The 13,114-nt window shown below is 41.0% G+C and overlaps 1 protein-coding gene across 1 annotated transcript; it reads right to left on the bottom strand.

The window, feature by feature from the left end:
• Window positions 1-8,727: 8,727 nt before the first annotated feature.
• On the bottom strand, window positions 8,728-12,837 carry LOC147180699 (somatostatin receptor type 5). Its single transcript, XM_086074339.1, has 3 exons — window positions 12,815-12,837; window positions 10,923-11,361; window positions 8,728-10,138 (listed from the first exon to the last, which is right to left on the bottom strand). The coding sequence occupies exons 2-3, from the start codon at window positions 11,327-11,329 to the stop codon at window positions 9,454-9,456; spliced, it is 1,092 nt and encodes a 363-aa protein (XP_085930465.1). The 5' UTR covers window positions 11,330-11,361; window positions 12,815-12,837; the 3' UTR covers window positions 8,728-9,453.
• Between the last annotated feature and the right edge of the window lie 277 nt (window positions 12,838-13,114).

The raw sequence follows: 13,114 nt of genomic DNA, 5'->3' as shown, positions 1-13,114 counted from the left end.
GCTTGACGGCATCCCTTACCGCTGGTGTCCACCAGCTGGTACGAGGATTGCCGCCACGACAGGCACTGACTAACTTATGACCACAACTCCGATTGGCCGCCTCAACAATGGAGGTGCGGAACATGGCCCACTCTGACTCAATGTCACCCGCCTCCCCTGGGACAAGGGAGAAGTGCTGCCAGAGGTGGGCATTGAAACTCTTTCTGACAGGGGATTCCGCCAGACGTTCCCAGCAAACCCTCACAATACACTTGGGTCTGCCAAGTCTGACCAGCATCTTTCCCCACCATCGGAGAGGTGACATTCCATGTCCCAAGAGTTTGCTTCTGTAGCCGGGGATCGGACCGCCAAAGTTCCTGCCTTTGGCTGCCAAGCAGCTCGCTACGCACCTGACCTCTTTGGCCCCTCCTACAGGTGGTGAGCCCAAAGGAAGGGGGACCCACGTTGCCTCGGGCTATGCCCATCCGGGCCCCATGGGTGAAGGCCCAGTCACCAGACGCTCGCCTTCGAGCCCCACCTCCAGGCCTGGCTCCAGAGGGGGGCCCCGGTGACCCACGTCGGGGCAAGGGAAACCACGATCCAATATTTGTACTCGTCATAAGAGGTCAGTGAGCCATGTTTTGTCTGGTCCCTCACCTAGGAGCTGTTTGCCATGGGTGACCCTGCTAGGGGCATAAAGCCCCAGACAACATAGCTCTTTGGATCATTGGGACACGCACACCCCTCCACCACCATAAGGCAATGACTCACTTCTATACATTTCTTAAATTTTTACATTCCTGAATGATCACTTATACAACATTCCTAAAAATTCACAATACCCCATCACTGGTGAGCTATTTTTGGAAAAGACTTGCAGGCTACTCATGAGGTCCTACCTGGTGCACTAAACAATAAAAACTCTAAGAACATTGGTGACATCTGACATTGTTCGTTCAAAAATCAAGGGCGTGAGTGTGCCAATACCTTTTTCATTTTACGATGTCATTCCTGCACACACATTCTGAAATTGCACATAATGTAGGTCTAAATCAATGTTTGTCTTTGTGCCAGTCATGACTGTGTAGTGGTTCACTTACCTCACCATGCAAGCAGCACGGGCTCAGTTCCCACTCAGTGACACTGTGACTGTACGTAACTAATGTGAATGGCTGTCCTGAGTACAGTCTGCTGTATGATGTGATAAGCTTCAGCTCCATTGCAGCCTTGACCAGGAAAAGCGTTAAAGGAAATTGACAGATGGGTGAAGGACACTGACCTGAATCATGTGTGAATGTCCATACTGACTTTTGAGTGTGTCAGCTCTGTGATGCACTGATGGTAACTGCAAGTCCATCTCCTCACCCTGTTTCATCAAGGATAGGTTAACAAAGAGGATAAGAACTGGATGCCATTCCAGACAGCATTATGGGGGAATATGTATAAGGAATTAAATGACAAATGTATTTTATTTATCTATCTATACAGGGTGTAAGGTGAAAAAACATTACAACCAGAGTCTTACATGTCTGTCATCAGCCATCCCTTTTTCGGAACCATTCGTCCTCATTAGGTTCTGGTGAGTGAAGCTTACCCCAGCTTTGGGTGTGAGGTGCGGTACAGACTGATTTGGTCGCCAGCGAGTTGCAGTTTGTCAAGACCCAATAAAAATAGAAGGCCTGCCCTTCACCAAACGGCCTGAGAAGTGACTTTTCTGCCAGCGATGTTGTAAATGCCTTTTTTGGGGCAGAAATAGGAAGCCTGCATTACTCTAACTCGGGTCTCTATCTATCTATTTATCGTAGTGTTTCATGAGAACAATGTCCAAACAAAGTTAATGTGGAATTATAAATCTTGATTGCAAAGGGATGAATTAGAAAAAAAAGAAGAAGCCAGTGGCAAAAAAAAACTGTACAGTTTTGCTACCTGAACACTTCCACTCGTATCCTGTGGGCATCAAGGTTTTGGAAATGAGCCACTCTCACGGGTGCGGAAAGTGATTTTGAATACATAAATGAGGCCAAGCAAGTGACGAGTAACAGTGTGATTGACAGATCCGGACAGGCTGGGTTAATGAAAGCACGCAGTAAAGCGCTGATGCAAGCCAAAAGTCTGCTAACAGACTATAAATGGAAGCTGCATCTCAGAATATTTAATTTAATGGTGATTTGATTAAAAAAAAAAAAATCTGATGTCGCAACTAGTTTAATTAACCCGACTGATTTCACAACAGAAGATACAGGATAAACATTTTAGTATTTTTTTACCTCTACTGAATGAATTTGACTAATTTGGCATCCTGTTAAGGTTATTTCATTCAATTATTCTTTGTTAATGGGGACATTTTGCAGTGATCAGGACAATGACAATGTTGGATTACTTTAATAGATTGATCATCAAAGCTAGGATTTCCTGTGCGAATAAATTGGTGCTCGATGTATAAATGTAGCGATGTTCCTGTTCGTCTGCCTGCCTGTTGTGCTGCCTTGTCTGTTTCCTCAGCTGCCATGATGAGGCACCCGCTGTTGGTTTTAATCAGCTTAATCAGCTGGTATTCTGTTGTTGTTGCAGAACAATGCCCGAGTATTGCACGTTGTTTCTTCGTCCCTTTGCCTTCCTAGTTTATGAACATTTACCTGCTTTTTTTTGGTATTGGTTTGTTTTTTCTGTTCTGACGACTTATTTGCCATTTGTGCCTCAGGAGAATACCTTGCATTTTTTTCCTTTCTGTTTGTCTGCTCGGTCACGCAGGATGCTGTATTACTTTTTATGCCAGAAGCTTTTATTCTGAGTAACAGGAGTTTTATATACTTCATATTTATTGGAAAAAGCAGTCGGACAGGTTAATAGGTTTGAGCGGGAATAGAGAGAAAGATAAATGCAAAGACAGACCACAAGCAGTAAAAAGAAAACGATGTGACGCAGTCATTTTCATATAATGGGATCAAGGTCAAGACTGACCCCACTAAATGTACTCTCAATGATTTCTTTGAAGATTTGAATGTCAAAATGTCTCTACCAATGTTGCAATACACCAGAGGGATCTGTGAGCTGAAGTGCCAGGATGAGGCAGACATTTTGAATTCACACTATAGCAGACAGCAAAATAGATGGTTTTATTTCTGAAAGTGCTTGAACTATTTCATGTCTTTACCGTTATATGGTTGTATACATATCTTTATTTTTATATAGAATTTAAAGTGTTTTTTTTCTTCAGACAATCGTTTTTTCCCACTAAAGAGAACAATCTCTCTTACCTTGCTGACAGTCCAGCCTTCACCCAGAGAGTTATGCGTTCAATTTTTATTAGTCATTTATGCACTTGTATTCACATGTCAATGGTGCAATTCACCAGATTTTTATAAAGCTGTGTATGAGAACATAGTGTGTGCTAACTGAGATGCTACGACTTCTTTGGGTCCATTCCACCAGGCACCGAAGGTGGATGCGATGACCGGGCTCTTGAAACACTTGTGGTGTTTGTAGCTTGTGCTGACAAACAGGGGCTGAGTCTGGCTGCCACTACTGTCTGCTTTATCTCTTGCAAGACTGATGGTCCTCATTATGCTGTAGCCATTTGATGAAGTATGTTAATTGCCCAGCTAAATCAGGGGTGTCCAAATCCCGGTCCTCGAGGGCTACTATTCTGCATATTATAGACGTGTCCTTCCTACAACACACCTGATTCAAATGGCCCTCGTCATTATCAGGCTTCTGCAGAGCTTACTTATAAACGGATCATTTGATTCAGGTGTGTCGGAGGAGGGAGCTTACTACAATCCTCAAGGGTCAGATTTGAACACTCCTGATTTAAATAATGTCTACAGTTGGGTGCAAATGTTGCTGTTGAAATCTAGTGCAGATTAAATCCTGTTTGACTTTTCTGTTCTGTGGCTTGTGCACTACTTAAATTAAAATTGTAACATTCTTCGTTTTTATCCACACTTCCCCTCCCTTATTTGATTTAGTCGTTTTAGTTGTTTATTTTCATTTGTCTCCACTGGCTCCCTCTGCTGCCGTTTCACCACCACCCTGAAACTCTGTTTCTGTCTGCTCGTTGTGTAGTCTGAGCAGTTGTACCTGCACCTCACGTAATTCATGACCTCAGCCCTGAAGTTATCCCGTTTGCCACACCATGAGTAACTCATTGTTTCCCTGGCATGTTACTTCTGTGTGACCTAGCGTGTCTTAAAAAAAAAACAATAGAATGTTCCTATTTAGTTTCTCCCCATCTCTCATTACTTGGAGTCTCTTTGACTCTTTCAGTGCTCCTGCTCTCAAATGAGATTCTTTTTCCTCCACTGAAACCCCTTCTGGTATTCCTCTTTATTCCACTCACCCCCATTCTCCACATGGCTCACACTACACTACTTGATACCGTCCTACTGCCTTCATCATGCACGCTATCTCCCTTTGCTTCCCTTCTTTACATATCAACATTATATTCCTTTTCCACCATCACTTTTGCGAGATGAATGTCTTTTCTGTGAGTTTTCAAGACTGAAGTAGCTAAACCAAAGGACGATTTCCAAAAATGTGTGCTTGACATAAAATCAAGCATGTCTTCATTTTGACATGAGGACAAATCTAGTTCACCACATCTGGGAATTGCGCCTCGCGAGACATTCTGGCGGACAGAGTATGTTTTCTATTATGCAATTTGGTCACAGAAAGTAGGTGAAACTAGGTCTAATTTGAGGTGCAGTTGGAATTGATCCAGTCAGTTGCGTTCCATTCCTAATATGACGACAGCGTGCATCAAACCCTCTGAATCCTTGTAGTCAATTCAATGAATGTATTAAATATATATTTTTATTTTTCATTTTAACATACATTATGTTACACTAAGCAGGGGTCCATTTAGAGGAGATTCCCGGCTGCCATTGAGATTGTTTACTGAGGTTCTGGCTTGCTGCTTTCTTTGAAAACACAGAGATCAGACAAAGATACGCGCCCTAATGAGGCTTCGCTTATTGGAATCTGCTGTGGTGCATTCTGGGACACATCAGAGGGTCAATTAAGGCAGAAAATATGGCCAAGGCGAGATGCCTGCAAGCCCAGCAGAGTACTCTATATACTTTCATGCATCTTAACAAGATAATTACAAAGATTGAAATTGTGATTAGGGAAGACTGGGGGAACTTGAGTATAGGGGCAAGTTGAGCCCCTTTTCCCTAAGAAAGCATTTGACTAAATGTTTAGGTAGTAGACCCTATTTTGTGGACCCTGTAAAGACAAGTCATTAGACATTTATGCCAGAAAAAAACACATTTTTACTCATGAAAGTAAATGTACTCCATCATAATGTCTATGATGATTGTGCAAATACCAAAGTAGATAGTTTTACATTTGTTTTATACGGAAGTTAGGATATCGATGAGCTGCAAAATTGGGTGCTAAACTTGAATAAAAGTGCGCTATATAAGCTGTGGTGGATATTAAATTCAATATTATAGCCATGGCGTCCAGCAATATGAGCAGGGACAAGTTAAGCCACCCTTCTATTTTTGCAGCACATTTTGCAACTACCATTCCAGAATGGTTTATTTGGAAGCAGAACGATTCCATTTTGTTTGGTTAAATTAAAGATGATTTTTTTATTCAAATCGGTTTTGGGTACATCCCTAATATCAACATAATGAAATGCCCAAATAGAGCGTGGTGTATTGTCGTAGTACAGAACCGCCTCCTCTAGTACAAATAACTTTTATTAAGGGAACTTTAACAATAATGAGTACTTATACTGTCCCTTTCTAAATACTAAGGGGTGATTACATTTTCAATCGTAATTCATCCCATGACTTCAATAGTTATCTCACGATAAATCACAAATTTGAGATTAATCAAAGTTTTCATACTCTTGTTAACATAAAAGTGGACTGTACTTTTAAAAAAACAACAACCAAAAAACGAGTGTGATTTTGATTTGTGTTGGTCATTTTTCTGCCACTAGATGGCATAATTGCATTTGTAAGACGATGGTGACAGCTCAGTGAATTTTTCTTTTCATATTAAGAGCTATCGAATCTTTAATATAAAGTAATTTGTGAAATACTGCACATTTTTAAAATTGTAAAATACAACTTGACCCCAGTTCCCACAAATATATGCATTATTATTAAATGTAATACTGCTAAATTTTGATGTGGACGTGTCTGCTGCGTTGCGACTGGAATTCCCCCAGTACAGGCTTTCCAAGTAAGGGGCGGTCATTAATCGCACGTTAAAACAATTTATGGCATTAAAGGAACTTTGAGAGGAACCACTTGCCTTGCTATACTCACTGAGTCATCACATGGTTTAACACCTGTAACACAATTTTACAATTAGCAATCAGAGCTTTAGCATAAAAGGGCAACAGGTGAGTGACCTGAGTTGGAGAAATGGAGGACTACATTGGAGGCACAAACAAAACAAAAACAAGGTGCGCATTCACAGTCCATTCTGACATGTCAAGGAAGCTGAAACATACTCAACGGAGTCTACACGCTAAGTTTAACTTTACAATAAAGTTGACCAAATACAGTGATACATTGACTACAAAGCAAATAGCCTTCGTACACTTTTACGTTGACGTTGCCCCAAGTCGTGGCGTGATGGCTAGCTTGACTTCCCTTTTAGACGTTACTTTACTTTTTGCGACCAGCATCAACACAACGGTATCACGAGCACATATTCAATCGCTAATTCAGGATGCTAAGAAACCGCTAATTAATTACGCTGTCATTGTATGACACGGCAGAAGTCTCCGACGTAAGTGGCTAGCGGCTACCTGTTAGCATCACCAACGACTGTCTGAGTGTCTGGCTGCCGGCCGATCAGTAAATTTGACAGCTTACTTGAATTCTTTTCAATATTCTGGACCAAGGCTACTTTGTAATTCACTCTCCATGTTTAAAGAGCGTGTTTCGGAAGCGTCTTTTCATTATTAAAAAAGAAATACAAATTTGTCTTTATTTATTTTAGAAAACACTTTTTAAAAAAAACATTCAGCTCAAAATGTCAAACTTAGCTGTTTAGATTATAGGAACACAACTTTAAGCCATTAATACCTTGTTATTTTACACACAACCATGTAAAAATAGGCATGTTTCTGCCTCATATTGCACTTAAAAGTTGTGTTCTAAATGGCTATAATAGACATTTTGTATTGCTTTTTTTATTTAATTTTTTTTTTTAATGGGAAAAGGTGTTTTACATAATAAATGAAGACTAAATCCTACACGGCTATATTAGACTCTTTTTTTAATATTTAATGTAAAAAAGCGCTTTACAAAATAAAAGTACTATATATCCGTTGGTTGTTTATTGGTTTAGCTGAAAAACGATCCAATCCGTAGCTCAAATCCGTGATCCGATTTGAACGGTGACCTTTGTGATCCGTTGCATCTCTACCTCTGGGTAATAAGCGATGACGTAAGTTGGTTGTTGTAAGTTTAAGAGCCATGCAAAACATGTGCAATGGCTTCCCATCTTTTGTGTCTTTATTCTTTGTAAAAGTTCTCAGAGACAAGCAGATAACATAACAAACTTCAATTTATTTTCTATACGGGTTAGCTCATCTGAACACAACAAGCACAAGGGATTAAGAGAAGTCAAATATGAGCAAAGTCAAAAGATGAAACACAAATCAAATGACGGCTATTTTATATTCAGATGAGCTCAGAAAGCCAAAGACCTGCCTGCGCTTTATGATATCTGAACGTCAGGCTCCACTCGTTACAAAGTCATTTTCCATAGCCTCCGTCTGATTTGATTCTTAGTGTGGAAATGTGCTTTAATACTCACTCTGCTTTCAAGAGTTGCAATCACTCGCAAGATCGTGTGTTCACAAGGTTATTGAGATGGTATTGAATTTAGATCCTGGGATGGTCAATGGCTTTACAGAGACGGGTTGGGGCAGCACTGTCTATACACTTTGTTTCTGTGGGCGCTTTTTACGGCTCAGCATTTAAGCTGCACTCATCTGCCAGATAATACAATGTCAGACAGGGGGGCCTCTTGGAAGCTGCATAACGTATTCATGCTGCGTCCATATTATGCGTATTTGCCATATTTATCAGACACCTTTTTTAACTCTCAGCTGTGGGAAGGTTGTTTAAACATTCTGTGGACAATTGTTTGCTCTAGGACTGCGCTGGTTTACACGGGATGCAAAGCCGCCTATTTGGAGGTCTTGGCGTGACCTTGATTCGTAAATGATATGGTGTGTGTTTGTTCTATGCAAAGAAATACTGCATGCGATAATCCAACTCACAGGCATTCTGCATTTTCACACAATGAGGTGCGATTTAATGCATGGATGGTCTATAGTTAATCCGTCCATTACGTTACAAGAGCGCTGGACCCTCAAATGTACAGATAACAGCAAACAGCCGAGCACACGGATAGCACTCCATATGCATGCGCGTGCATGTCAACAATTGGAAAGAATGGCTGATGCAGTCCAGTGTAAAACAACAAACTTTAGATTGCAAAGCAAAGCGCAGGTGTTGCTCCATATTGACAGACGTGCCAATAGCATTCATGTTCATTACTCAAGTAGAAGTATAGATTTGAGGGTGTAAGAAGTCATCCTTACAATACAATAAATACCGGATCTATATTACGTACCGAACTGTAGACATTAAAACAAAAATATTTCACATTATTTTGGCCACACAGTTACATATGTAATCTAACACACATCGTCCTTCATCATTTTTGATGTGATTTTTGACACAATACTAAACAACATTCCGAGTTGAATGCCACATTTGAAGTGATTTTGTTATGTTGGTTATGTTTTGTAGCTTTATTTTATAAGTGTGCAAGATAAGCATAAACATTTTTATGAAGAGGTTTTAATCGAAACAGAGACCATTTAGTGTTGTCTGGAATGTTCATTCTAAAACTTTATGCAACATTTTCTAATAAAATAACTTGATTTGCATTTTGTTTGGTCTGTGCCACAAAATATTTCAAACAGACTTATTTTTTAACACATATTAATCTGCTAATACAATGTGTGACTCTCAAAATAGACGTGACACGTGCCTTCTTGCGTGTCGTATTCGGCTCGTGAATGGGCAGAATTGCTTTCTGTCTTCACAATGATAACGAGAAAACACGCTGCATGGCTTCGTCAGCATGGGCTTTATATCAAGTATGACAGTATATTTACACAATATGCTGTGTCGTTGACAGATTTTTATATCACTGTACAATGTACACGTTTGTTTACATTGCGCTCCAAGGTGCTACGTCATTTCAGGTTTGCTCTCAACTTTAAAGAACTTCGAAAGTGTGTTGCTTAGCGAGCCTGCTATTTCTTTTTATGGCATGCAATGCATTCTGTTAATGGCGCTGTTATCTATCGTACTACTGTCAACTTGAATATTGCGACACATTTACAGCAGTAAGGCATAAAGCAATGAGGTTTGCATTTGTAAGGATAGTATTTCTTTTCTAGTGAATAGTTTGTCACATTGCCTCCTAACTTTTAAAGACTCCGCAGGTTTTGTGAGTAAGTGCAGGAGGTTGCTGGTGTTTTGAGTGCGTGGAGGGAACAGGCGCGATTCTTTTCTTCATCAGGCGCTTTTGGAAAAAGGAAGGCAGCAGAGCACGAAGCTGGCGCACTGCAGGCCGAGATAACAGAAAATAAAGTGGCGGGTTCCAGCACGGGGCAAGACACACCAACAGTATGGCAGTCAATGATGACACTTCCCATAGCAGGGACACGTTTGTTTTCATTTCAACACCTGGCCCAGGTGTGGTGACTGACAAATATGACGGAGCGTACTGAGCGGATCTGGCGTGCGGAGAAGCGACAGAGCTAATATAAGGAGACATCACGTTAACAAACTCAAGTGCATAGTATGGTAACCAGCTCACAGCAAAAATGAGAGTTGAAGCAATTAGAAGAGCGGTAGCCTTTTTGTTCCGCCTGTGTACACTTAAAGACTCCCTGCAGCCATGGAGGTGCGAGATGATGAGGCCACAGTTGACGGCAATGCAAAGGAGAGGGCCGACGTAATAGACGAGGAATGCCGGGACCAGAAAGAACAGCCACTCATCTCGGCCCTCTGTCCACGTGCAACCGCCATTAATGTTGATATAGGTGACCTTGGGTAACGCCATGGTGACTGAGACAAGCCAAATAGCCGCTACAATTGATAACCTGTGGAAGAGAATGGGAGAACATTAACCCTATAAAACCAAAGGTATCATATTAAATGCAAGACATTTTGAGCCCTCGATTTCATTAGTATAATATTTATAACGTATATGATTTAACGCATGCATTGCACGGATAATCCATTAGTGGGCAGTATCACCCAGCTGATGGCTTTTCCAGCGACCTTGCAAGATCACCCCAATTGGGAAAGGAGAGTGGCAAATGTTATTTGTGATTTTTGGAAATACCGGCGAGGTGGCCTTCTCGGCCGGTGGGTGGCCTTGGTGGGTGCCAAGATCTAAGCATCATCTGGATGCTGGCAGCAGTGGTGGGCCAGTGGCTGAGCTGACCAGAATGGAGTGAATATTGCTGCGGACGCAATGGTCAGAATGCAAGCCGATCTCCTCTTCTGGAAGCCACAACACGTGTGAAAGCTGATCCAAGGTCAGCAAAGACGCTACTGGTGAACGAGCATGCGCTCATCTCGGCTGCTCGCCTGCTTGGGTGGGCCTGTTGGTGGCGTCCGGGAACCGATTGACTAATTCCTAATGATTGGTACTAGCCGCAACTTACACGCAGACATTAATTGATAACGATATGTCATTGATAACGATATGAATCAATGACCTTCATAAGTTAGGTTACTAATAAGCCATGGCTTCTACGCGTCAGCCCTTCTTTCGGATGTCAATGTTGCAAATGATATGATGTGATCGATGTAACCCGTAATAATGTGTCCAAAAGGAAAAAAAATGAATAAAACAAACTTGATTAAAAAGATACTCACACATATGCCAAGCTCACAGGTCGTCTTGTCCCCGGCGCAACAATATGATGCCGGAGCACAGACAAAGTAGCCAGGCTGAAAATTTCCACACCCACTGTTATGGAAGTCACAAATCCCAGCAGGATGCAGGTGGCACCCCCAAGTTGCCAGTCCAAGAATGTAGCACTCAGAAGCACACAGGGCAATGTGAGCAGAGCCCCCATGTCTGCCAGGCTGAGGTTCAGCAGCAGGATGGAGCCGGGCTTGGAGCGTCTCCGACGGTTCCTCGCCAGCACCAACCACATGAGGAGGTGACCCCCCAACCCGCCAAGGAGCGAGACCAGGCTGACCAAGGGCAGCACCGTGTTAAAGGAGATGGTGGTGTTGGTTGAGACGACGTTGAAAAGGAGATTGACAATGGCAGGCATGATGACGGTTAGCTGTGGGAATTAAGTTGCTCCTGTAACCAAGCAATGAAAGAGTTTGTTGTTTTAAATACAAAAATCTAATTTCACAGAACACAATTAAGTTGATGTGAAAAAAGACAAAAAAATCTGTGCTTCATAAAGTCACTCACTGAACTTTTATAGCCTTTTAAAAGACATTTCTCTAAATGTGGGAACAAACTATGTACCTGTTACAGATTGATATAAGGGTATAGGATAATTATCACAATATTGTGGGAGGGTGGCGATACTAAAACAACAAAGAAAAAAACTCAACCTTTCCATGTTGACATATATAATCAACCAACAATAATTAATAACTAGGGGTGTCAGGCGATTAACATTTTTAATTGTAATTAATCGCATGACTTCAATAGTTAACTCACCATTAATCGCACATTATATCTGCTCTAAATGTACAATAAAATAAACAATAATTAAAAAAAAAAGTTTTCATACTCAAAAGTGGATTTTTTTTAACTAATAGAAATATGGCTGCATCTTTTAGTCATGATACAGTAATTCCATAATTTATAAAATGGAGTAAAAATTAGAAATGTGTATTTTACTGTAAAAACAAGTGTGATTTTGATTTGTTTTGAGATCAGTTGTCTGCCACTAGATGGCATAATTGCATTTGTAATACGTTGGTGACAGCTCAGTGCATTTTTCTTTAAGAGCTATCGAATGTTTAACATAAAGTAACTTGTGATATTCTGCACATTTTTAAAATTATAAAATATAATTTGACACCAGTCTCCACACATATATTATATTAAATATATTACTCCAAAATGTTGACATTGGTGTGTCTTTTGCGACTGGAATTCCCCCAGTACAGGCTTTCCAAGTGAGGAGTGGTTATTAATCGCACGTTAAAAAAATTAGTGGCGTTAAAGGAACTTTAAATTAACTCAAAACTAAACCTATTAATAACACTTAATTTTGAGGTAATTACTTGCTAATGCACGCACGCACTGTGAATCGAGTCACATTGTGGAGGATGTCAAACGTGTTCCCTTTCATCTGGCCATTAGCGCGGGTCTTCAACGTAGGTGGCCAAAACATGCCTAATCTAAATTTAACTGCACTAATACACTAACCACTACAGGGTGCTGGAACTGCGCAAATGGAATACAACTTCACCTTTTTAACATACAGTATGTGCTGCTTTTAATATCGCGATATCACAGTATTGCCGTTATCGTTACATCCCTAATCCATATAGAGGGCTAAACAAAAGTAGACAAGACGATTTCTGATATAAATCAAGATGAGGAAGCGGTGTGGGCAAGATTGCAAAATATACACAAGCAAAAGTGGCAAGAAAAGCATGAGAGCAATGCAAACAAGGTAGATCAAGTCTTGAATTCCTAGAGAGATGCACAGATTTTCTGAAAACTGATTTTAATAATCACATGCATTATTCATGCGGATAATACTTGCACTCCATGGCATCTAAATCACCTGCTATTCAGCGCTCAGCAGGCTTCCGATGACTGACAGGCCTGATGAGTCAGACGTGATGGTCGAGCCAACCCCTCCACCTTAACTCCTCTCTCAGGAGACATAAGCAAACCCTCAGTGTCGACATGAACAACTGGGACGGCATCGCGACACTAAGTCATCTCAATGGACACGTTTCAAAGACAGAAGTTGTTCCAAAGGAATAACTTCAGTTACTTAGAAAACATTGAGCAGCATGAACTCCTGCAAGTGAAGTAAAAAAGGCAGACTTCAACATGTATGTGAAAGTTGCTGAATAAA

This window comes from Leptonotus elevatus, chromosome 1 (genome assembly GCF_054856555.1).
Source record: "Leptonotus elevatus isolate MCC_2025b chromosome 1, RoL_Lele_1.0, whole genome shotgun sequence".
In the NCBI taxonomy this organism is placed as follows: domain Eukaryota; kingdom Metazoa; phylum Chordata; class Actinopteri; order Syngnathiformes; family Syngnathidae; genus Leptonotus; species Leptonotus elevatus.
This window is presented reverse-complemented; position numbering and strand designations above follow the sequence as displayed.

Coding starts and splice junctions, on each gene's coding strand:
- LOC147180699 (XM_086074339.1), bottom strand. CDS start 11,329: ATGCCTGCCATTGTCAATCTCCTTTTCAACGTCGTCTCAACCAACACC. Junction 10,139..10,922: donor CCTGTGAGCTTGGCATATGT/GTGAGTATCTTT, acceptor TCTCTTCCACAG/GTTATCAATTGTAGCGGCTA.